Below are 27,497 nucleotides of genomic sequence, written 5' to 3'. Positions count from 1 at the left end.
CGCCGCTATCTCTACCTAATGTTTACCAATTTGACGTACACTCGATAACACAAGTATTTAAATAAGCTAATTATTTTCTACCAAAATATACCTGCGTAAAACGATTAAAATATATAATTATAATCTAAATATTGTATGGTAAATTTTAATGCAATATTGTTTTAAAAAATTTTGCATGTATACACATAACTTTATACTACACAGTAACTTGTCCGTGGCATCGCGCACGTATGTGTAAACCTATTTTGACTCATATATTTACTGACTACAAGATAACACCCATAAAGGTTATTATGTACAAGTATACAGGTCTTAATTGTCAATTCTTCATAGTTAGTAACGTAAATACTTTTGTACACAACTGTACCACTTACCGCATTTAATGACTCGTTTGGCGCTCAAGTTTTAAATTGTTCCATTTCCCTCATACGACAGTTCCTAGAAAACCGGACGCGGTATGGGGTATGGTGACTGAAATTGTTGACTAATTTGTTTTCCTTAGATGCGTTCAACGGTGCACTTATATATTTGCGACCAACTAAAAATAGCAAGAAAAACAAACACTTTAGGAATAATCACGCAAATCTAAGTACCTATATTATTTATTACATCAAGTAAAAAACATCCTATATCATAGTATTTATTGTGTGTAAAATTTAAATAAGCTCAGTTGAGGTCATTGACATTTGTAATAGGAGCTAGATAATTATAGCATTATAGTATACTTTGGACCTAATAATCTACTTAAAGCCGATTATCCCGTTTAGAAATACAAATGCATGCGACGTCGATATCCAATAACAATATTTAGTCAGGATTAACCAGCTTATGCAGCGAAATGGGTATGTACATACGTCACAAAACGCTTGTAACCACTCAACGTAAAGAATACTACTATCTCTGTTTTTATTAAGCAAAAAGAGAGGGACAACGATATATTTATGCACATGTGCTTAGGAAGTGGGTATCCATGGTCACTTTTCGATATATTTTTATTGCGATTTTAATGAAAGCCCTTTGTATTGCTATGAAAAATCTAATGTACAAGAAAGTACACTGCAACTTAACTTTGTCATATATCATGGCAAATATTTTAACACAATCTCTTTAATGTGCTTTTTAAATAGATAGACATGTGTAGCTACAGCCTTATAGCTGTGATATTTATCAGTATTATTAAATTATTTATCGATTTTCTCATGTATCCTGTGATATTGGGTTTGGATGAAACAACCGTTGGTAACAAGTCACACAAACAACTTATGCAGATAAGAGTCGATTAACTATTACGAAATCCCGTGTTGGGATATTTACAGAAATGAACTCAAATCGAAGTCCTTTTAAGGCGATATAATGTTATTAGAGTGTAATTTGTTAAAGAATGCCATCCGGTCGGACCGGTGGCTGTGGTCGAAGCACGAAAAACTGATCAAGTATGCAAGATAATATTATTTTTGCAGCTCAGTCGTCAAACTGGTTCCTGCCGGCCGGTGTGCCGACCGCCTAATCGCTGGCATACCTAGTCTTGTGATGAAATGATTTATAATTGACACTGACGTAGAATTTATTTTATAAATACTTACAAGGCATTCATAACTTGCAACGAAGTCATCATCGTTGGCCTCTTACTGCAAAAAATAATCTTTACTTGTTGATACTGTTTCTCGAAATAAATCTTACTAATATTATAAATGCGTATGTTTAGATGGATGTTTGTTTGAAGGTATCTCTGGAACAGCTGGACGGATCTAACTGAAAATTGGCATAGATGTAGAACATAGTCTGGAAGAACATATAGACTACTTATTAACTTTTGTTAAATTCCGCGAGGACAGAGTCACGGGCGACAGCTAGTTATAATTTGTAAACATTATAATTATTTCATACTTCTTGCTAAAGTAAGGTCGCAAAATTTTCCTGTTTAAACAATTCTTCGAAAATAATTAGTGCTGTGCTAAATATCGCATCAGTGTTATAATTCTGTTTAAAGTTGAGTCAACTTTTATATATTTTAACGTTGTATTACATCCATCCAATGTTAATATTTAGCATATTCCTTTTTTCAGGCTTAATCGGAGTATGCATAAAGCATTCTTCTCTGGAAAAAAAAGGCTTAATCTGATTGAAGCGTAATTTTACAGTTCCTTTAATTATATTCTTAACTAAAAATTCCACATGTGAATGTTATGTTTAAAAATACATAAATTTTCTATAGTCCATAATGATCCAAGGTATGTTGCAAATGTATCTTTGGTGAGCGCGAATGTGAGATCGTCTGTGTTCTCAGTAACGAAACATAAACATGGATGACGTAATGTAGCATCGCTCACTGACACACACTGACCCATATATCACGGCGACTCTGTACACAGGCCAGCACAATTAAAGTCCGTCGCCAATTCAACACCTGATTCGATTAGATACCATAGCCTTTTGTGTGAAACCACTCCTACCATTTATTCAAGATAAGAAGCACCCTTTCGAGAATCGAGTGAGATTATCGTTATTAAACTTGAATTTTAGGCTACATATTTGAAAAATCACAACATATTAACAATCTTTATTATGTAGATAGGCACACAAAATGCTTTCGAATTTATTTTTTTATGGCCAAAAAGTATAAAACAATAATAGGGAGACCCAAGAGTGTTACTCGAATCACATACTCATTGTATTCGTGTAATATAGTTTCATGGTAGGGGATCTATATTGAATACAATACGCCATCAATATTCATTACAGTGCGACATCGAAAGTGACAAAAAGATGATTTATAAATAAAACGCAATAAATCATTCGCGTCAAAGTCGCTCCTGTCTAATGGAATTTCTCATTACAATTAATAAAGTCCTGAAGTGAACTTCAATATCAATAAGTAACTAAAGTCTATGTAAGTTCTAGATTATAGAATCTAGATAATGTGCAAGCATAGACCTAAATCATCATGAAATATTAATAATGTCTAAATTAGTTATTATGCTGTTTCCACGTAAAATAACAATGTAAAATCACACTATCGGAAACCAAAACCAATGAAATGGCAAATCTAAAAGAGATCGAGAAAGTTTTGTCGAGTTAACAGTTCAAAGGTTTCCTCGTTAGTGCATTTTAATTGCTTCATTTGTAAGATCCTCGCGTTTCGTGGTTAAGTATGAGTTTGGAACTCTTTTGTTCTCTTCCTGTAATACTTGCACTGTATTGGCGATAGATTAAATCTATTCCTACATAAATAGTTTTTATTTAGTATTAGAAATATAAACTTCTGGATCAAATAAATTGTCGGCTTCAAGATATAATATTGCAATAGATTCGTGATAATTTTTCAGAAGTTTCTGCGAATTGAACATTTGTCATCGCATATAACGTTATTTTTAGTCTTGGAAACTACGGTAAAATTTTAGAGAAAAAGAAGTTATGAAGGAAATTAGTTTAACTATAGCGAAACGAAGCTAATCCTCGGTAAAACGATAACCAACGACAAACTTAAATTGCAGAACTTTGTTTTAAGACTAAAAGAAAAACATAACTGCAACATTTTTATAAACCCACTAATATTATAATTTTTTACATAGATTGATGTGTATGGATGGATGATACAATTATCCATCTATCCATAAATGAGAAGGTGTCTCCAGAACGACTGCATGGATTTCGCTGAAATTTGGCATAGTCTGGAACAACACATAGGCTATATATTTTTTAAACCCACACAGACGTAGTCGCGGGAGACAACTAGTTAAGTATAAATAAGTAAATTGCTAGTTATGATGTAAGCTTGTATTTATACGTCATTGTGGCAAAATATTAATGCAGGTGTAACAAATATAAATCAATGTAGTCGGTTAGCCTCCGTACTGGCAGGCACCCACGCTGTGTTTTTGTACATCTATGAAGTCAGATCCACCCACACTCGATACTCGGATGTCATGCGGCCAATTTGAAATTTTAATGTATGAGCTATCCGGTAACGTAAGGTTTTTGTCAACTTTGAAACAACTTAAAAACTCAATGATGACAGCTCAGACTTGACGAATTCCTTTTATAAGTATGAGAATAAACAAAATACTCACACGAATAAACATTAAGAAACACTTAAATAAGTTGTGTTTCCTATCTCAAATTAAAGTGGACCTTAAGAACAAATAGAAAGGAAGCATTTGAGGTCACCTCAGTTATGTTTCCAAAATATGTAGTAAAATAACAACTCTTTATAAAATAAGTTCTTTAAGCGAACATTTTATTTGTTTAATTTGACGAAATTTAACTACATATTTCTTTTTATGTAACCTCTACAATATTCATTTAACTAAAGGAGAAATCACTGTGGGTTTGGATTTCTGGACGCTAAGAATTATGCACGAAATAAGTGTAATTTGGACAATTGAAACCATTTATATATTTTATTTAAATTGTTACGCCACCCATGCATGATGCATTTCATAAATTGAGAGAGCAAATAGACGGAATTGTATATTCAAGGTATTAGAAAATAAAATGTGATTTAAAATTAATTTACTACTGAAGATTGTTTAATATTTATTATTGATTAAAAATAATGAACATGAATTATCCTTATCGAGTTCAAGTTTAAACTCGGATTGTTACTCTCTCCTGAGTGGTGAATGATTCGTGTGCATATCGGTACACTCGGCACACATGCTCCGCTGAGCGGAACTTTGGCGAATTTGCTCTTGAATTTCTACATTTACACATTCATCTCAATGTAATATGGTTCAGAAACATTATGTATGAAATGAATTGTCTTACCCTTTAAAAATGACCTTAAGATTCCAATGGCTATTGTAAAATGAAACAAGATCTATCTCTAACGTGTCACTTTTAAAATAATTAAAATATAAATTTATGCAAGACATTTATGCAACACCTTTATATTGTTATTAGCACACTTCTCTCGCATCAATCGCATTAATAATAATAAGAATGCTTATAAGACATTCTAATTGTTGTATTGCTGGAGTTAAATGAGTAGACAACTACTAGAATAAGTTCGTAATGAAACGTAACGCAAGTTTCTTCTTCTACCATTACTTTAGTATAATGACAACATAGATTATAAATTGTAGATAATGACAAAACATCCATCTTAATATTTGCATCTAACCTCATTTCATAAAGCAATTTACTAGCGGCAATTTAAAATCCAATCATGCGCGTGTGTCAGAAAACAAAATGATTTAACGGCTCATAGTGGGTAAGGTTGGATTAAGTACAGTCGCGACCATCAATCTAACGGTCCGCTCATCAAAGAACGTCGAGATGCCTGTACACTGCAGCTCACAATGTAATGCATGTGTCTATTCTCAAGTAATTTGAGAGTTACGTTTGCATATTTTGATGATGTGGTTTTAGAAATAGCGATGAAATAAGATGAGCTCAGTGTGTACGACAGCTCAATTATTGGTTAAAAGCATTTATCTTAGAAATATGAATCAAAAATACAATCATTATTTCAAATTTTTCGTTTATTGACACTAGTATAAACATCTTAAAGCTATGCTTTATAGTGTTCGTGTAATTGACATATGGATTTTGATTAGAAAAGTGTGTTTGGTTAAAAAAAACCTTGAAGAATAGCAACGAAAGAGTAACAGCCTAGATACCTCATTGTAAGCATTTTTATCTTTTTCAATTTTACTTTTTAAACTTAGCTTCACTCAACTAACTTATCTAAACTCGTAATACAGTTAAAGGATCGACAGTAAAAAGTTTAAGCTGTAACAGTCGTCTTTGAATTTCACTAAACCGAATTTATTTTTCGTCGTTTAGTACATCCAGCACGTCCGGGCTATTTCCCTTTGGAAAACGAAGCTTAGTAGCAGTTTTCACACTCGCTTAAGTGTTACGTTCCGTGTCCTTGGTATATAGTTTTCAATATATAATATTGTAGTATTAATGTAGTATTTACTTCTATCAATGCAATCCAGGTGAAGTAAATAGAGTTAAAAATGAGAACGCCTTGTTATATAGTTCATTTATTATTAATATTAAAACTTCGCATTAAGTAGATCCTCAACATAGAAAACCATCCTGTCATCTTTACAAGTGAGATTTGATATCTATACAACTCACTGCGACATTTATTCACTGTATAATGTTTATTGTGTAAATCATCGCATGCGAAGCCTTCTCGTTGCTCGTAAATATTTTGAAATACATAGTTTTCCCAGGGATGAATTTACGGTTGAATAAATCGAATGCATCAAACCGTTATGACATTTTACGAACATTTTGCATCGCTGCTAGCCGTTGATACTGAACATATTTAAAAAAAGGTTATTTCTAATTTTGGGAAAGAAAAATAGTTGGACTAACCTCAATTCGCCTTAATACACTCGTTTTAGATCAGAGATAAGTAAAGAATAGCCACAAACATCTTTGTTGATGTTGACGAATAAATATTGACGAAGTGAATTACTGTGGAGAGGTGGTAGAGGTGTGCCAGCGCCCCCAAAAGGCAGTCATTGTTTTTGCCTTTGTGACAAAAACAATATTCCAATTAACAAAATGCAACTTAAAAAAAATACCAACGCTAGCAAACTACTCCAACAGTCGAAGGTAAAAGATTTTTTATTTAAATTAAAATTCCTTGCGTTCAAAATTTATACCATGAAAATGCATTACCGTTTTAGTTAGAGACGTGATTAAATTACACTTGAGGAGAATTTAATAAAAAAATTGTGCTCGACTGTCAAGTGATATTAAAAAGCCAAGAGTTAAATGCAACTCAGAAATGAAAAGGGGAAAAAAATAAGATAGAACATTATTACGTTTTATGCTAATCATAAAGTACACAAATTATTGTTGAAAAATAAATTACTTACTTTAATGTGACTTCTGAGTATGCCTTGAAACTATTGCCCATAGAATTACCTCTGGTAATAAAAATATACAACAATATACCTAATATTAAATGATTGAGGGCTATAATTTATTCAATGGTTATATTTAAGTGTTTTATCTTTATCAGAGTACTAAATAATATTCCCATATTAGAGATTATGATAATTTTCTATGTATAATTATTAGGCTTGGAATTCTTTAATAAGGCATCATTAAATATAAGTTAGGATTAAGAACGTAACTTTTAATTTTTATGTTGAAATAAAATTAACACAGTAATATTATCGTAATATTCTAAGTGTTAACTTGAATAAGTAACTACAAAATTATTAAATTGTTTAACTTGCGGTATTTCGAAGATAAAATGAAAGATAAATTATTATTTTTTTACGATTTAAGTAGAACATTAAATATTTTCGTCACGTAAAATCTACATACACAACAAGCCCAACCAACAGGATGTTTGGTTTTTATTCACCATCCAGAGATCATTTAGTTACATTTATTAAACGTATATTTTTATTCATATGTTAAGAGCTTGATCGGACGGGACCGAAATCTTCACGTCGTCTAAGTCCGATAGGCCCTATAGCAATGTATCATTTCGATTTTATTATTGCAATTATTATTTTTACCCCATCATGCTTTTGAGTTACGTCTGTTGACTTCTCGGTTACTGAATTTCTCAAAGGAATAGATAATTATAGGTGGAGTAACTTTAACAGGAAGGTTTGGGAAGATTTAAGTTGATTAAGAACTCGGTCGGTTCATACACAGTGTCTTCATAAGACAATTAGTTCGAGTAATTGCCTATTTTGAATCTCCATTATCCTATCGTTAGTAGTATGGTTCTATTAATGATTGTTGCTAAATATTCAATAATTTGAAGTCGAAATGATAATATTCCGCGTGCAAAATATATGAACCGAAACAATTTTTTTCACAAAGTACGCGTAATTTATTTCAAAATGTTATATAAATTGCAGATTTCATAGAATTAAAAAAAAACTTATTAACGTTTTCTCGGTAGAACATACGGGATAGAAATTTGCTTTTTGTATTTAAACCTTTTTAGTTTTCATAATATTTGTGGACGACTACTAAAGCGTCCAAACATTCCCGTAATGTGAAGAAGACTCTTTAAGAAAAAAAACGGATAACAATACGTTTCAACATAAGTAATTAAGTAGTAGAACCAGTTAAAGTTTCATGTATGTGTATAAAAAAAACAGCACGTATACAGTGGGGGCGCAATGCTGCGTCAATTAAGTTGAGCGCTCGTGCGTAATCCGATCGGGACTGCCGCCCGTATGTTTTCATAACGCTTTGAAAAATGCACTTTACCTTCAATAAAAATCACTTAGCTGCGCTAAAGGTCGGAACGTGGAATGATTAAGCAACTTTGTTTCATGGCTAATGAAGAAAATAAGCAATTATGCAGCTTTAACACTTAATAATTATTAAATTGATGCCCGATCTGTTGTTTATTATCTTTCCCTTTTCTAAAGAACTAGTATTTTACCATCATACATAACCATAAGCACCAATAAAATATATAATTGAATCGTATTCATCATCATCATCAGCTCCTTCACCGTATGAACGTCGGATAAATGTACATATGTAAATCGGAAACAGAAAAACACATTGGTACATGGCGGGATTCGAACCCAGGACCTGCAGATTGCAAGTCAAGTGCTTGACCCCTGAGCCAACGATGCTCTCGAATAGTTTTTAAATTGAAAAGTTATTGGAGTAATTAATACAATTTACCTCATCTTTTACATTTAAAGTGTTATTTTAAAACAAAATATTTGTGATTCATGCAAAAAGTATTGTACATTTCGGAGTATTCAGTACACGTCGGGCGCGGGACCGCAAAAGATTGATTCACGAAACACCAACACGCTCTATGATACGCAAGACGCAGCCAGTGTGTCACCGACCTTAAATCTCAGATGCTCTTACACTAAGCATTTTATTTTGTGCGAGTCAGGTATTTTTAACCGTTTTTTTTTTAAATTTGGAATCCTAATTATGGCTGGAGATATTGTGTTAGTGCCTTCTGTTGTAAATTAAAAAAAGTTTCAAAAATTATTGTTAGTGTTGAAATTTTCTCAGGAGAACCTTACCTACGTACGTCCTGCAAAAAATTTTAGACAATTCCGTAGAAGATGTAATAGTTTAAGAAAGGGGAATAGGAGTTACTTGTTTTAAACATTTGCATAAAACTTTCAATTAAAATCGTGAAGTTACGAGATAACTGCGATGTCAGGTGCGTACAAAACTAATGTACAAATTAATTGTTAAAAATAGATTTTCTAAGAAAATTAACAGGTTAGCTACAAATAGACCGCCCTTTCACAGAAATAACGATGTCCCTAATTAAGAAGATATTTTTATTTCATTTTGATTCGGAAAATTACCGATAGTCCTGTAGGCGGAAAACAGAATCTATTTCTTATGAAGTCGTCTTTTATCATTCCTTCTTTCTTAATATAATAAATTAAATTATTTTTCCAATCTTAACGGAAATTAAAAAAAAATGCTATTTTATGACGTAATTGAATTACATAAGGGAGTAAGATACAAATACTTCTATGTTGTTTTACTATAAAATATATATTTATACTCTACTGTGGGGGTAAGAGGAACATAAGGACACGTGAAGGGAGTGACGTGACGTCTGAAATGAATAACGACTAATCTGGAGAACGACAATCGCTACAGTAATACACATATGTATAATATTCGAACGAGACAAATGTTCGGAAAGAATTCAAACGTAATACTTACAATACAACGTAACACAACGCTAAAAATAAACATAATATTTAATCGTGGACTCATTTGAATACGCAAAAATCACTACATATGCTCAACACGCGTGACAAGCTTTTGAATTGGATACTTGGCCGCCTATTACACCGTACGTCGACTGATTGCAACTTAGTTACAACGTATTATTTCCTTTCTTACAGTTAACATGTCTGATAATATACACAAAATTAATTCTTTACAATAAAATCAAGTTTTTACTTCGAAAGAATTTTCTAACTCTTGTTGAATATTAACCCCCTTGTTCTTTAAAGTAATAACAATGTTATATCGTACTCGTAGTTCTCTATTTTAATTGTTCTTCATCTATTATTTAAAAAAGTTTATTTTAGGACTGAGTATGTAGCTTTCATTAACCTCTTCTTAATAACTCGTATGGTAAATTGTAAGACTGATTGAATATTTTTTTTTTAAATCTTTAACAATGTTCGCATAAGTGTAAGCGCGGACGGTGATTAAAATTATAGTCATAATGAAGTGTTTTACGTGTTCTGTGTAACAATGAGCTTGTTCGGCGCTCGCAGTCGGCGCTCGGCGAACGGTCACATGTATAATTTATAATGCCATCTAAACGCGATTTTCTCACACAAGTAAATAGATTCCGAGACACAAAATGTTGGATCCCGTGCATGAATAACTTAGTCAATGTCTATTTGATTTTAACCTTCTAAGACTCCTTTTTCACAATAGTGTTTGGTTTGAATTGTTGGTGTGTAATATAAATACAATTCAAAAATTTCTTGTAACTCTTCAAGAACTCTAAAATATAAGGATAAATTTAGGGGATCTTTATAAATTAATCATTCAATTTACGAAGAATTCAATTTCTTAGTAAGTCGATGATCTTTGCGGACATCCGTGAAGCAGACTCATGTTCGATCGACATATCATACATAAATTTACAACTTACTTTGAAGTGTAGAATATTTTAAATACTAAATGACTAACATATTAAAAATGACAGTGTTTTTGAATCCTGATGAAGAACAAGTCTTAAAGTAGTAACATCAGCAAACTTCATTTTGTTTTATACATATTTATAAAATAAAACCATAAGACAGCGTATTTTATGTTCTAGCATTGAATGCTATTAGTTGTAAGTCCAGTTAAACGCTAGACAACAAATACCGGCGTTCCCACACGCCTAATGCACCATCTGGCTTCCAAAGCCCGACCATAGATGGCGCGAACCGAGGCATTGTTAGCCTGCATTCCTTGCCACTTTACCTGCTCAGTTCCTGCACTCAGATAAACGTATACGACGTTTATTTAAAGCCTCTTTGTACGTTAACGCAACTTAAATAACTGCCTGTATTGTTCCATTAGTGGAGCCAGCCTGTGCAGGATGTCTTACATAACGACTTCCTTCATTTGCCTAAGGAAATGTATGGGATTTCTGATTTTCACTGAAATAAATAGAGATTTTCACAATTTCGATGGCTCATATGTAAATAATCGTAACCCACAATTTTTCCATTTACACGTTGTTCTATATGTTTTTAAATTACTTTATAAATACTAATATATGTCTTAATTTTAATATATTATAACTTAGTCGTCGTAATTAATCGTATTTAATATTTAAAGTATTGTCTTGCATCTACGTAGGAGCTATCGATTTTTCGTCGGAGACAACAAGCAAGCTTACCTGATTTAAATGCGACCACCACAACACTTATCATAGAACAGAAACAAATGCCGGTTAGTTTTTAACATAGATTATATACTTTTCAATACTATAAGTAAGTAAATAATAATAAGTATATAATCAAAGGTCTTTAGGTATTACAAGCTTTTAGAGAGCCAATTTTGCTGAACAATTTTTGATCCTAAGAGGAAGGCTAATTTAATTCTTTAACTGTCTTTCAAATCATCTTTGCTTTATGTTTTGGTATTAAGATCATAAAAGTAGCAGTTATTAACTTTGGCTGTACTAGATCAATACGTTTAAAAGTTTATAATAAAAAAAATCACTTTGCTAGAAAAATATTCCATTAAATCAAATGAGAATTAGATTTGCATGGCGATGTTGATATATGACATTCTCTCACATGGTCTACAATAACGCGGGTTATCTCGGAGTGGCAGCCGTTCGCCTTTCACACTCATTTGCATTACAAATGACGTCATCGTTGCCCCGCTTTGCAACGCATCGCACTTCAACGACGTCACCAAATGCATCGCGACTTCGCGACATAAACTTAAGAGGTGAAGTTATTATCGCCTGGGATTCAAGAATGTACATTTTACATTTAAACATAGTAAACTATATTTTGTGGGTTGTATGTATCATAATAATGCAAAGTACATATAGTACATAAGTATGTGAGTAGTCGTCGAGTCATAGTATTTTCATTTTATAGCAAGATGAACATATAAAGACGTACATAGTTAGTTAAAAATGGGGGAGAAAAATGAGAAAGTAATTAGCACTATTTTAACAGAATCTCTGCGACAAAATACGAAGACGAAACTAAACAAGAATTATTTACAGACGCATTTGCGACTACATCATTAGCGATAATTACCGTCCTCCATTGCACCCGAGGCCTTGAACCTCGCTCGCTCGGGAAAGATTTCTTCCCTCCCCTTCCCTCCCATCCCCAGTCCGACGGTGACTCAGTACGAAGCAATGTCTTAGCAGCGCTCTGCCTCAATTAAGACTCCCACTTTGTTTTGCTCGTCGAATTAGCTTGTTGTGATTTGGAACGGATTAAACAAAACACTGAAGTTATAAACAATTTCACATTATAAAACAAAAACAGGACTCTTTGGTTAAGGTGAGCGGGGATTCCCAGTTTACAGTCTTCTGTTAAGTCGCGGATTCTTATTTGTCTTCGGAAAACATTTGCAATTTAACTAGTTTTAAAGTGACCAAGCGTCATGTATATAGTCCAAGCAACTTCGAAAAAAAAATCTTAACGTCACTTATTCTACATTTGTTGAGGTTAGATTAATATATGGATAGAAGATAGACATTTACACAAACATATTGCGTAATTTTCAGTGTTCTTACACAATTTCTGACACATCGATAGATCAGCTTTCTATATAAGTGGTATAATTAATTTGTTGATAATCCCATTTTATGTCCGGCGATTACGCGAAGACAATCAAGTGTTTGTTTTGTACTACGGCTTAATATCACGTTTTAGTTTAACCGCAATGCTTTACCTATCTTTTTTTTTACATCGGACGCGGCTTTGCGGTCCGAATATCAGCTTTCTACGATTATTTCCGTATGTAAAAAATATACTGCGTTTCCTAATCCTTAAAAAAATTCAAAACTAAAACCCGTAAGCGTTGAAGCAGACTTTTAAAACTAAATCGTAACTATAAGTTACCAATATCTAGCTATTTAAAATGAACAATTTCCACATTTTAAACGCAACGATAAGTGGAATTCAAATTCTATTCATATAAAAATGGCAAACTTAACCAAAATAATTTTGACATAGAATAACAAAAACCTATGTAACATTAATGTCAAGTAAACTGATCCTAACTACTTTCTATAAATACACGTACGTCAACAAACAAATTTGTAACAAGACATTCGCTGTGTTATGTTGACACGCGTTATTTAGACCGAATGACACGGCCCATTAGGTCCCTAATGGCCTGTACGGTTGACCTATACGGACACGGCCGATGTATCGCTAGATTAAGTTAAGTGTTGCTTAATTAAGTGTTATTTTAATCCTTGCTACAGGATAATGGTCCTTCACGCCCCGGTTCGAGTTTTCCTTATTTGGCCATTAAATATTTTAATATGACATCATTCAAAGTTGTATTTAAATTATGTCATCAACGTAGCAATTAAGTCATTATTATTTAAAGCCAAAAATTATATTATTCGGTCCATATTATTACGATTCCGACGTAAATAATTTTAGTATATAATGCAAATTTTACATAACAGAAATTGAAGTATTGTTGTTAACACTTAGGTAGAAGAAATCTTTTATTCGCATAGTATATTTACGTTGGAGTGACTTGCAAGTATATAGGAAATATGCAGATAATCGTCGTTGAACACCTCGGTGTTCCTGCTGCACGTTCGCCCCCTTCTGTTATAAAAAAGCTACACGTACTTTAAGATTTTTTTTAAAATATAATTTCAAGAGAATATTAAGACGAAAGTTTTCAAGTGTCACAAGACACTTTACCGCCTTGAAGGTCAGGGTGGCTTTTAAAAGTTGCTGCTTAACTTCTTCAGTCGGAGATTTAATTACAAACGATATAATGTTACGTCATTATAAGTTGGCTCCATTAAACTGTTTCACTGAAGTATTAAGAAGTAAGTCAATACTCATATTGAGAAGAATATTTAAATGCCAATACTACGTGCGTAAATTATAACACAATTTGGAACAAAATTACGACTACAATAAACGCCTTATTAAAATAGGAAGCAACGTAAAAAGGAAATTAATTAAACCTATTTTGAAAGTGACTCACAGTGAATTTCTGACGCCAAACTATCTGTGTAACATTTATCGACATCCCTGTCTTTCTCCTTTAACAAAATATGTTTTAAACGAAGATTCTGTTCTCAGAAACCCACAGTATAATACTATTTGGTTTGATATATGTAATTCAAATTAAGTTCAATAAAATTCCTATATTTCAATACCGAGAAAAACGTTATACAAAAATAGATGTAGACAAATGGAGTCTTTCACCTGGTTAATAAAACATATATATAATTAACAATAACACGTAATCACCCTATAGCATGTGAACTCCCACCTGACACATACTCGCGTGTTCAAAAATATTTAATTACAAAGGGTGCGGGCCTGACTAACTCTGCACACAACGGTCTTCTATTTTAGTATAATTCCTGTCGCGTTATTCCACTAAAAGAGAAGCAAAAAATTATTTAGATATACAAACATTTCACTTTAAAACGATACTAATACTAATTACCCAATATTTCGAAGTCAATAGCCTAATTGTTAAGGGTACAGATTTCCGATCGCGTGTTCAGAGGTAAGAATCCCCATCATTCGACTATTGTAAACCATGTCCTAGCACAAGCATCATGCTTAGTTGGAATAATACAAGAAATATTAGGAAATTATCAAAAAATCTGCATTCTTTTTTTTTATAATTATAGGTGTGACATAGAAAGTAAAATTCTACGATAGCTCACTCAATAATGTCGTAACGTTTACACATCAATTGTTTTATCAACAGTCATTGTTAAACAAGGTCGGGCAGTGGGACTTCTGTCTGTTACTGCATTAAAACAGGAAGCAAATGCACCAAACAACTGTAACGTTACTAGTTTACCATACAAGTCATTCAATCTATAAATAATAGTAGAAAACTTCTAGAAATATTTTGCCATTGTTTTAAGAACGTATGTTACTGTAGATTTTCATTGCCAAAACTTACAGTTACAATGATAGGAATTATCCTAAGACAGTGGCTACAACGAATACAATTCTTTGTTAACACTTCCCGCGCGATTCTTATATTCTTTCCTTTATCTTTTTCTATCACTAAAAAGGCAAAGGTCTTAGTGGCCAGTATGCAACCTCTTTGGCAGAACTCCTTGCCTACCAAAGAGATTGGATGCATAATTCTTAACTCAACACAATAAAAAGGAACGTTGTGTCAATAAACTTTAATAAAAGGTTATAATGTAAAATATCCCACGAAAATCAACGTAACAATTGTATTTTGGAGTTGAATGACACGACACACAGCAACCGAATAAACACTGATATTTCCAGGATTCAGACATAGCATTGTGACGACAGTTTTAGTTTAGCCGATGACATTTTTAATGCAAAATTTTGCTTATATCGTACCATTTGCTTATAGTAATTCCGCGTAAAATATTTTAGATAAAAGATAACATGTCAAAATATCCTTATTGACCAAACAACGTTACTATAGCAACCGATATACATAGTGAGAACTCTAGGGCTGAACAAAATTGACCAGGGGAATTGTCAAACTTAATATTAACATTAACATTCTAGTAAGAATAATTCCATACATCCATTTCAATATTATAGTCTTAAACCCATTAATTAAATAGTTTCTTAATACTACTAGGAGTTCGTTATTATTTTGTGTGATTATTTAATTCTTATACAACCCTACAGATAGTGTCATTCAACTGTAATAATTGCATCTCGTAATAATGGCCAATTAAGAATTTCGTACAAGAACAATGGAACCGGTCCTCTCTTACATCAAAAAATATCTCACAAACAAGCATTTTAATAACTGTATCATATACCGTTATCTTTATATATTAAGTCATTGGTGTATTTTGTAAATTGTAAATTACAAGGTATCGTCCAGGACTCCGTCTGCGCGGAATTAGGAAAACTTAATTAGTAGCATATGTGTTTTTCCAGACTATGTTTTACATCTATGCCAAATTTCATCGAGATCAGTTCAACCGTTCTCCAGATACTTTCTTACAAACATCCATCCAAACTTTCGCATTTATAACATTAGTAAGATAATAAGAAGTAAAATTTGTATTCTGTTGCGGTATGACAGAATAGAAATGATATGCGTAAAGCTCTCAAACTAATATCTTAATTGCTGGAATCACGAAAGCGATACATTTAGAAGTTGAACTTAAACCTAGATCATTGTTTATAACAGATATTTTACCTAAGAGAAGAGGACTACTTGAAATGTTATTCTTGTAACCATTCCAACTAAGCTCCAGGCTTGTGTACACAATAGTCAAACCGCGAGATTCAAATATACGAGCGTACCATTAACCATTAGGCTTTGGCACTTCAAATCTAATTCGATATTATTTTGTGTGAAACAAATCGTTATCAAATATGGAACATCAATGACATTTTTATGTGCCACTGTTATGTCATCATTAGATGGACAGATAAGCCCTGTTACTGAGGAGATGGCGTCATCAATAAACATCGCATCACTCCTACAAATATTCTGTTAGGCTTCCAATCCGCACTGGCCCTGAACACCAAATCGGGCGAATGGATTAAAATAAGCCAAGAGCGGAGAGCGGATTGAAAACCGCTAATTAAAATAGCTTGCCTTTTAACAGCACATTAAACGATTTTACGTTTTTTTAAGCTTTTTAATCAGGTCCGACTATTTTTTTAAGTTTATGTTCAGTACTTAAAATAAATGTAAATACAGTTTCGCAACGCCATTTACGGTAATATAACTAAAATAATCTGTATTCATTTCCAAAAAGTATAACGTATCCACGTATCCAAAAATAAAAATGTGTTCATCGAAATTTTATTATATTATTATAGTTTCAAAAACAAATGAATGTACAGAAGTTTTCAGGTAAAATAAAATTAATATTTCCCGCGTAAAATACAACGGCGTCAGCTCATAACTTAAATGCTTGCGATCGAATTACAAAGGCGATGCTATGAGTAATTTTTTGTTTGCAAAAGAGTAATGAATCGAGGAAACAGATGTTTTGATGAGAGGATAGTCGTGGCCTTAGCGTTAGCGAGCCGAGTGACTAACGCCCACAATCCATACGACATAACACTACTACTATAGTTAAACCCGGCGTCACTTGTTATTTTTAACTACTAAGTCCGAGAGGAATAAAAAAAAAATATAAATATTCAATCTATATCTTTTTAAATTTTCATATAGATTCCTTCAGCTTTGTGGAGTTACGTCGTATTTAACTCGTATACATTCAAACTTTTTCATTTATAGAACAAAATAGTGAGAATTATAATAGTTATTCAATATGTTTAACCAGTTTTCAAGGCGAACTTGTTAACCATCTGTCACCATGGACGCAATCAAAAACCAAAAGCGTTACAGAATTCTACGGTTAAATATTTCAAAAGCATGTTCTATAAAAAATCAAAGTTTTAGCCGCCTTTTTATGTCAAATTAATTTACGACAAGAAATCAACCTTTTTATTAAAAGATTGAATTAAACAAGCGTCTTAACAATAAAAGTTTAATCCAACATTTCCTATCTAAACTATTTCCTACACATGGATGCAGATTCCGGCTGACTGCGCGCACTCCACAATATACGAGACTACAGCTTTAGTTAGTCTACTTACTAACTTTGTTTATCTTCAATAAAATATTTTACCAGAACAAATATTGAAAATATAATAAACTCATCGTTTGGCGTCTTTCCATCCTATATTTATTATGACGCATTTTTGTTCGAAACTTTAAAAGTTCTATGGAATATGTAACATAAGTTGAAAATGTTTTCATTTAGCTCCCAAGCTTTAGTTTTTTTTGTTATATCTAGGTAACTATGAATCTAAAGAGAATTAATATTAATTTTATGTTTAGATATTTTACATTTAGCTTTGCGGAATACGTAACCAAATTATTGGCCTGTTTATTTAAGGTGGGCCGTGGGTGGCATGTACTGTATGAAATTAATGACAATTTTAACTCATTCACAGTTAAAATTAATATCAAGTATTATTAAACTTTATAAGTACATTTATTTTATCGATAAAGATAATAACTAAGTTAATGCTGCACATAGAACGCACATTTAATTCATTTGTTTATTTCACATAGTAAAAAAATGTATGAAAAGGATTTGAATAAAATATTCAAATCAAGTAGGTATAGAGTAAGTTGGTAAGTCAGTGCTGTGGGAGGCATTGTTCCGTACGGAATGTGAATTTGATTCCGCTTATTGTATCGAGCCCTTCAGAAATGCAAATTCTTGTACGTTTCAAAGCGTCACGTGTGCACTTCTGTTGCTCCCTTTGCTGGGTTTTATAGCTTGTTTGAGATATTTCTATAAACAAATTATGTACAATATGTATACGTTTTGTTTATAAGAATTGTACCTATGTAGTCATATAGGTACAATTCTATTCTATATAGGTAATATTTTATATTATTGTATTTTTCGAATTCATTTTGTGTCACGTGTTGTTATTAAGGTCACAATTACTTAATATATTCATTATGAATTAAATTATTTTTACGTCTTATTGTGAATTTCCGAGTGTCGTAATAATTTTAGACTTTAAAAAAACGCGCAACTTCATTATTTCATTATGAAATAGTCTGCTACTCACCAACAGATGGCACTGTAGGCTCTTTACCAAAATATTTTATTGAATGTTTTATTGCACTTTTAAAATATATTTCTAAAATTATTATGTATCTATTAATAATAGAGTTTACTTTTTCTAAATTTGATTCAATTATAACTTAATTTCAAGTTTTATTTCTAAAGTAAAATGGCAAGTTGTTTTAGGTTACAGGCCACATAATAGATGGCGCTTATATTACCATGACATGTTTGACAACAGCTTATAGCATTGATAGATGGCGCTGACTGTCAAAGTAACAAGCAATGGTTATTCTTAGCTTTTAATTAATTATGTGAAAAAAAATTATATCTGCTATTATTAAGTTAAAATTCAATTAAACATTGACCTTTAACACATAAACGCTCTCGTTGACCTAAAAGTAAAGTAAAGTTTGTACTAACAAGGGTCGGGGTTTAACGGGCAATTCTTACCAAGGTGTTGCAATTTGACGTGTCATTTGCGATGGGCACATTTAGTTCTGTTTGCTTGATCGTAAAGAGTCCACACCCTTACAACGGTACAACGTCCAGCATAAGGTGATCTCTCTGACCTCCTCTGTCTTAGGGTGTATTATATGGGGATGAAAAAAAAGAATACTTTGTTAGAGATCTCGTTCTACTGGTGAGTGAAACTTCGTGCGTTTATTGGCAGGTAACCACGATCACGTCATCCAAACAATTGCTTCATAGCAGTAAAACCTGGTCTAGTTTCCCGTCGTTGTAGACGTGTGTAACTACCCGCTCTGTTCCAACAGTTCATATTTTCTGTAACATTGTAACATCTAGTTCTGACTTAATTAGTTTTAAAGTGATTGCATTAAAAAAAGATAAATGATGAGAGATGGACTCGAGTTATTTTACTAGTTTCACAAGCTTTATACCGCGATTTTCCTATAAGAAAAGAATCATGAATAATTTAAAGAAGCGCCGCGAATCAGTAGCAACTGTTTGTAGAAAGACTACAAAATTCCTGAGTTCGAATACCGCCAATCTACTTAAAAAGGTCCCGAATACAAGAAAGTATCGCCTTTTGGCACGACTTGTGGAAGATAGTGAGGGGAATGAGGAAAGGGAATTCAATAAAAACGAAGAGGAAAAAGATGAAGGCAGTGACCAAGATTTAGGAGACAGAGAACTGGATTACTATCTAGGGGTTAGAAAGAAAGAAACATTCTGGAGAGATCTAGCTGGAAGGGAGCAGATAAGAAAAGATTTCCTTCTCAACCATTGTGGCGTGTCGGAAGAAGATTATGATAAACTATACAGCAAACCGACGGCTACACGGAAAGAATCCTTTAAACAACCGAAACTCAAACAAGTTCCTTTTAAAATTACTAGAAAGAAACACAGAAGGACGGGTAGTGTAGAGGGGGAATCGTGGAGAGAAAAGGGAGGGATCTTTAAGCTATTTTCTAATAGACGGGATAGTGACACTACTTCAGATAGTTATAGCGAATGCGATTCAAGTGACGAGGAAGAGAATAATGATGTACTGAAGAATGAGGAGGACGACCGTATTTGGAGGATGGTAGCGCATATTAATGACAATATCGAATCATACGAGGTCAGCTTCTTAATGTTGTTTTGGTCACTTGTGAATTTTTTACTTATTCACTTCCTTTTGTCGGCAGGGCGTGCGGATAAAGGAGGTGTCAGAAGGGAGGCCCTGCGACAACTGCCCCGAACTGTGTCCCGGTTTCATCTCGCATCCCTGGAGGTGAGTTTCTTCATAATATATTTTTTTCTTAGTTTAAGTTATAAGCCGATACGTTACTTTATATAGGTATAAATATTTACATTCTTTTAGGGATCAAGAACTCTTAGGATTTTTTAAACGAAACATACAAACGTAATCATAGGCAGAGTTCTGCAATATGTTTGCCTAACTTGAGTGTAATCATAAAGTGAAGGTGAAATTGCGTCTGGTGCGGTCGCTTATAGTGTAATAACAATAAGGTTATTTAGTGATGAAATTTATGCAACTTTACCTAGACGTGATGCATTTGGGTATGTAGTTATTCTGAATTTTATACTTAATGGTAAGAGGCCGGTAAGCCCACTGCGGGTGGAAGAAATTGCGCGCAGGTGTGTCCCGTGTCCCTTTAAGTCTCAAAAATCCTACCTACCTAAAATTATGTTCTGCGCAACGTCACAGTATCCCGTACGAGCCCGAGCCGCCTTAAAGTTTGAATAGAACTGTAGCACAACTGAATACATTAGAACAAATGACCGCGTCTTATCAGGCAGACGTTGAACCGAAGTCGTTCGGGTCAGCGATAAGGCCAATCGAAGTCACTTAACTTTCGTACGTTCTCGAGCCATATACGATCGCGTTCGGAAGGCTGCGTAAGGAAAAAATTGTAGACCTTGAACGCTCTGTCGCGTCGCAAGCGCATTGAAAATTGAAATCAAAAACAATACGAAGGCGACATAATCAAACGAGCTGTCGCCGCGTTTACACGTCTATCATGTGCATGGCTATGAAACAACTCGAGTGGGCGGAGATATATCGCCGGATAAGGAGAACAGAGACCGTTGAAGTACAGGAAAGGAAGATACAGAAATTCCCGTCCAGGGAACGAAATCATGCCGTTCGAAGGAAGAATAATAATAACAATTTTCGATCGCACGCCAACTGTGAAACTTGTGCTAGAGTTGCTGCTAAAGAAAACAGATGAAGAGTGCAATTTAAACATCAGTGATTTGTAGTGCGGTGACAAGACTGTGCTTTGTGATGTATGATGCTAACGGGATATTTTATTTATATTATACGAAGTGTAATAAATACTTACTTCCAAGTATTTTAAGGTTTTCTGCAAAGATATTTCCAGTAGGTATATACTCTAAATATCTAGTCCCTCAATAATAAACGTTAAACAATGTCAAAATGACAGGAGCGTGGCGTTAATGACGTAGTGACGGCCTTCAAATGTCTTTGACCACTTTGTATTGTTTCTACAAAGCATATTTTTTCATTAATTTTATTTTTTGTGTTAAATATACAATCGCTATAAATTGCGAGGTAAACGTCTTTCATATTCATATTTAAAATGATCATTGTCTACAATCTCTTTTTTTTAATGTTGGCTAGACTCAAGTAATTTTATGATCTTCAAGGTCATATGTATTTAAAATTATATTATTGGATGTAATTCGAGAGCTGTAACATTTTCTCGACGTTTATATAAAAAGAATAACAAAAAAACATTTTTAATCTCTATACACTGACGAAGTAAATAAATAATATATAACATAGTCACATTTATAGATGACTTAATATGTAATTTATTATATAAGTTATTGTGTATTTGGTGCCTTAGTTGTCCATGTTGGATATTTTTAAAATTCAAATTAATGTTGAAAAATGTAACTATGTATCATAGACTTTATCGTAACATATTTAGATTATAGATTATACATCAAATGGCGTGATCGAAATGACCTTGAATTAGAACACAATATGTTATCGTAATTGAAAAAAATAAAAAACATTTCCTAATAAATTTGTTTTACTTATAAGTTTACTAAGCCAAAGTAATTATTCAAATAGTAAGTTCACATAATATAGAAGACCACAGATTCCTTTGACACAAAAAGTATAGATTCTATCAAAAAGGTAACATGGAAACGGTTAACAGAATGGAAAGTGTTATCCTGTTACTATAAATCGGGCTGTTTTATCACCAATTACGGTAATTGGACAGTAAGTCCTTAGTAAGGGGCGACGACCTGCACTTTACTATCCGACGTCGCTATTGTAGACGAATTTATACTATTCACTTGGGAGGGAAATATGTGAAAACGTATTTTTTTTGTTACATATTCTAATTTCGTATTAAACTAAAGAAGCCTTTTCTACATTTAACTCAAGTAAAACTGAAAAGCAGTATTAAATGGTTGACATTTTATTCGGAAGTCGTTATGTATTTGAGTAATAAAAAGCATTTTGCAACATAGGACAGTACTGCGCTTCGTCAAATTCCTTTTAATTTAAACGCGCTGTGCGCTCTCATTGTCCTGTAGATTCAACTCGTTAAGCGGTCAATTGCAAGTCAAGTCATAAATTGACCTATTTTTTCTTGTTGTTACGTCACATATTTATAAATAGTTTACGGCGATTAATTTGAAAGAAAAAAACATGTTCATTGAAAATGGCTGAAGTTTTTGAGCGCGAAAAATATAAAATTTGTGGATTCCTGTATTTAGTATTAGTTATAGTAAATAAATAGTAAAATTATTAAATCATAGTCATCCAACGGTAAGTAAAGGAGTCGCTTAGGCAGAGACTTAGTATACCTTACACTGTATACTAAGTCTCTCCCTCAGTAAACACCCATCAACTATGATTGTGGCAGCAAATGTAGTGCAAAGAATGGGTTTATGTTCAACTTAAAAAAATTAAAATATATAGAATTGAACTTGGTGCGTACAAATATAAAAACATTGAGAATTTGAGGCTGCAAATTCAATCGACCTTTAGCTGCACTGAGCTGACATTGGTGTGCAGGCAATTTACATGGATATGTAGGAATATATTCAGCTCTCACTGCCATCTACCGTGCAAAGCGGAGCGAGGACAAAGCCATTCCGACACTTAAGTACTACTTGTACCAAATGGCTGATTGCAATCGATGAATAGTGTCCTGGCTTTAAAAGACGTATGCAACGACTGCATATGATTCGGCGAGTCGAGAAGTCAACTCTTCTGCCCGATGTGACAATTTAAAAACAAAAAATTAAAAAAAAACAATAAGTTTACCGCAAAAGTCACAGTTATATACACTGCTGATTAATATTCATGTACCTCACATATCACATTATTTTCGTTATGTACTTAATTTAATTAAATAAAGAAACGCGATTTCGAGGTAAATCCTGCACGCTATATGTCTATCAAGTTCACGCCACTTCACATGCTCTTACACACTCGAATAATCTTTACAAGGTCGATGCTCAATATTTGGGAAATAATATAAAATAGGATTCTAAAAAAGATTTCGAAAACTTTATGGTTAGGCTTATATCTGCTATTTAGTCTACGTTTATACAAAATTTGTAGGAAATCATTTTTATAGTGTGTTTTCACCCTTATTACGTGGCCGTTGTAATTAAGTAGTCGTAAATATGTTCACAGAACGGTAAGGGCCGCTTAATGAGGTTTTAACTTATGGCTTACGATTTATGTCTTAAGTATAACATGATTATTTACTTCTTTCTTTATCTTATGCCCTGTTAATACAATATTAAGTAATTGAGTGTAATTAACGATTTAGAAGTTGTTGGTCTTAAAACTCTTAAAGAATGTTTTAAATTGAGATCTTTAAAATCCTTTAAATTGAATTAACTGATTATATAAAACTGTGTTATCTTGTAATAACGTAAGAATTAAATGTAGGTTGAACAATTGTAGTTGCTCATTTATATTTCGTCTATATATCGATATAATTTACGTTACAATAAGTCGGACGTAACATTAAGAGTACAGAGTGATAAGAACCGGACACAGTCGGCCTATCAACTATCAGATGACACAAGCTTTGTCACTTTTCATATATATCAATTGAGGTTAAATATCACGGCTGCAATATCTATGTTGTTTGTGTTTTGTTTTATGACGACAAAATTCTTGTAAATAAAACTAGACCAACATTTAATATTTAAATTTTCTTTCTTTATTTAATTTATATATTTTTACCAAATACGACCAACTTCGCAATGAAAATACCAATTCGTATATTAAATATAGTTAGTTTATGTATATAATATAATGCTGTATGTATTATTTCTTGTTAAATAGATGAAAAAGGGACATAGTCATTTGTAAACATAAGAGGCAATTCATTTCTACATCTTACTAATATTATAAATGCGAATGTTTAGATGGATGGATGGATGGATGCTTGAATGTATCTCTAGAGACGGCTGAACGGATCACGATGAAATTTGTCACAGATGTAAACATACTCTGGAAGAACACATAGGCTACTCATTAAATTCTTTTAATTCTGTGCAAACGAAGTCGCGGGCGACAGCTAGTCTAAAATATGTGATTAAATTAGCGTCATGCTTTATGAGTCAGTCTCGATTTAATATAAACAAAAGCGGACATTTTCTTTGTGCGAATAATTACAATGGACAAAGAGTAGCCGAAACAAACAAAGACAAACTTTTGTAAATTTAGACAAAGAAGGAAAGAACGCAATATCCTTTGTCTTGTTTGCGCCCTAATTATGTTAATGATATCGATGTACAAATATTTGACATGCATTAGAAATTGTTTCTTGGACATTATAAATTCCAGTAACAATATAGGAAAGTACAAACTATAATTATAATTACAGATAGAGTAAACAATGTATTTTTTTTTTAAATTTAACTAAATTAACTAAATTTCCTTTTTAAATTTTAGTGTATATTATGTCAAAGCCTTTAATCTCCGTTATGTTATGTTCTTGAAAGACTTCATTATGGTTTAAAAGTTATATTTACTTTAAGCGCCATCTGTTATGACATATTGAAACTACTTCAAGCGTTTCTAGTGCCATCTACTGAGATATGTTTCAACACACTACAAGTTACTATGAAAATTATCGATTTCATAACATCATTATAAAAAAATAGGTATAATATATTTGATGTTCCGAATTAGGAATTAACATTTAAGCTTCAGGCGACGCATTTGACTACTATGTTGTTGTGGATGTACAAAATATATGATTCGAGGCCATCTTGGATTTACAAATGACACTATATAAAAAAATTGTATTGTCTTCTAAAGGGGTACGAAATTACAGAAAAATCTGACTACAGGAAGTGGTCTAATTTAGGCTATAAAATTTGTGCTAGATGAAACTACATTTGTACTATTGTAAACAAATATGGTCGATGAAAAAGTTTATCAGGAATTGAAAAATATAAACACAGGAATTCAAAACATATTAATAGTAGGCTTGAAAGTCTGACACCTAACTGAATTATGATGCTATTGCTATGACTTAATTAATAAATGCGAGTAGGCTATTTATTTATTTTATGAGCAACTCTGCGAATATGTGACTTGATAAGATATGACTAGTCGCGCCCCTCTTTTTACCTATATAGAGGAATGCACCTAAAGTAGAAAGATTTGTATGTTCGTAACGATTAACTCAAAAATTACTGGACTAAAGTATATAAAAATAATTCTGTAAAATATAAAAAGTAAATAAATGTGCATTTGTGCGATGCCGGGACGAACGGTTCAATAAAACACTGACCTTCGCCTATACGTGTAACAAAAGACTGTGCCCCATCCTAGCAACATTATCAAGCTTTTCAATTTCCTTCCAAGCAAGGCTACGAAGTAGATAAAATGCCTTCAAAACGATCCATTAAAGTTCAACCCCAACCTATGTAAGCGCCAAACCCATCCACTTTGACCGTTTTCTAGTTTATGGAAAAATTTCAACTGTTTTTTTTTATTCTTGAAAAGTTCGTGATAATATTTGTTATTAAATACTTTGTACAGAATTGGAATAAACTCATTCATATTGGCTAAAAAAACTTTTATTAAGGATGTAGAGCTACTATTTGTTTTTGCAATAACCAACATTGTTTTGTTTACATTACCAAACACAACACTACTGTACTGGCTTATCACAGTGCCGGATGACATCACCGTTTTTTAAAGATTACGCCTTCCTTCGTAGATAATAGCGAGATAGCTGCCATTTAAAAATTACCACTTATTCACGACATGCCAAACCTGTCAATTACACTACAATAGACGTTGAACGTTCGGCGGTCGGAGTTCAAGCTAAATTGGACATGTGCGCGTTCCTTTTTCGTAATCCCTTGAACTTGAGCGAGCGAAAACCTCGGAGGTAAACAAACGAGCAACCCGTTGACGCGCATTTGTCATTTGGTTGCCGGAACGCAAGCGCGTTGCTACAGTGTCGGTGTCGTGCGCACGCTTCTTAAAATATTTACGATACGCGAGAAAACTTAGTTAAATTCTTACAATAATTAACTTTTGAATAAAGTGAATATCGTAATAATATTATAGTTATAGGTATATAAAAAAGTGGCGTTCCAAATTTGAAAAAGTTGACAAACATTTAACTTTTTCGTATGTCCAACGGTGTAAATACACAGTGTTATTGTTGCAAGTGTACATTTGTTTTTTTTTTATTTTCTTTTGTTACTGTGTTCATGGAGGCAATGGCATAATGTCCGATAAGTAGCTATTATAGTGGAGGTGTGAAGTAATCAATCGATCATTTACAAAGTTTTGTAGGTTAGAAATTCAAATTGATTAAAATCTTTGGGCGTACGTAAGTACCAGTTAAATGTTTTTTTTTTTTCCGAGAAAATTAATTTTAACTTTTGTCAAATGTTATGAATATTTCTTCATACTCATTTTTTGTTTATATTAGTGAAAAAAAAACAAATGTTGTATTCAAAAATAGGCTTTGTTACTCGGCTCTGTCGGCAGATGTTGATTAATTTTAAATGATCCCACGATAAGTAACGAGTACTGATGAGGACTAATTGATACTAATTAGTTCCTTTTCCTTTTTTAAATAAACAATAGGACGTGACAAGTTTTCCTACTCATCACGTGCACATTCCAAAATGGGCGTTGTTATGCACAAATTAAAAAACTTAACAAACATCATCGTGATACATTTTTGATAGTCACATTAATAAAAAGCGAAAATTTAAGTGCGTATACATAGGTATGGTT

General features: G+C 32.8%; 1 protein-coding gene across 1 annotated transcript in view; it reads left to right on the top strand.

The window, feature by feature from the left end:
* Lmpt (four and a half LIM domains protein limpet) overlaps positions 1-27,497 on the top strand; it is a 93,490-nt gene that overhangs the window by 8,937 nt on the left and 57,056 nt on the right. Inside the window, exon 2 of the mRNA XM_013322400.1 lies at positions 20,404-20,489. Within this exon, the coding sequence (XP_013177854.1) occupies positions 20,404-20,489 (86 nt within the window). The remainder of the gene's footprint in view (positions 1-20,403; positions 20,490-27,497) is intronic.

This window comes from Papilio xuthus, unplaced genomic scaffold (genome assembly GCF_000836235.2).
Source record: "Papilio xuthus unplaced genomic scaffold, Pxut_1.1 DF825928.1, whole genome shotgun sequence".
Lineage (NCBI taxonomy): Eukaryota > Metazoa > Arthropoda > Insecta > Lepidoptera > Papilionidae > Papilio > Papilio xuthus.
This window is presented reverse-complemented; position numbering and strand designations above follow the sequence as displayed.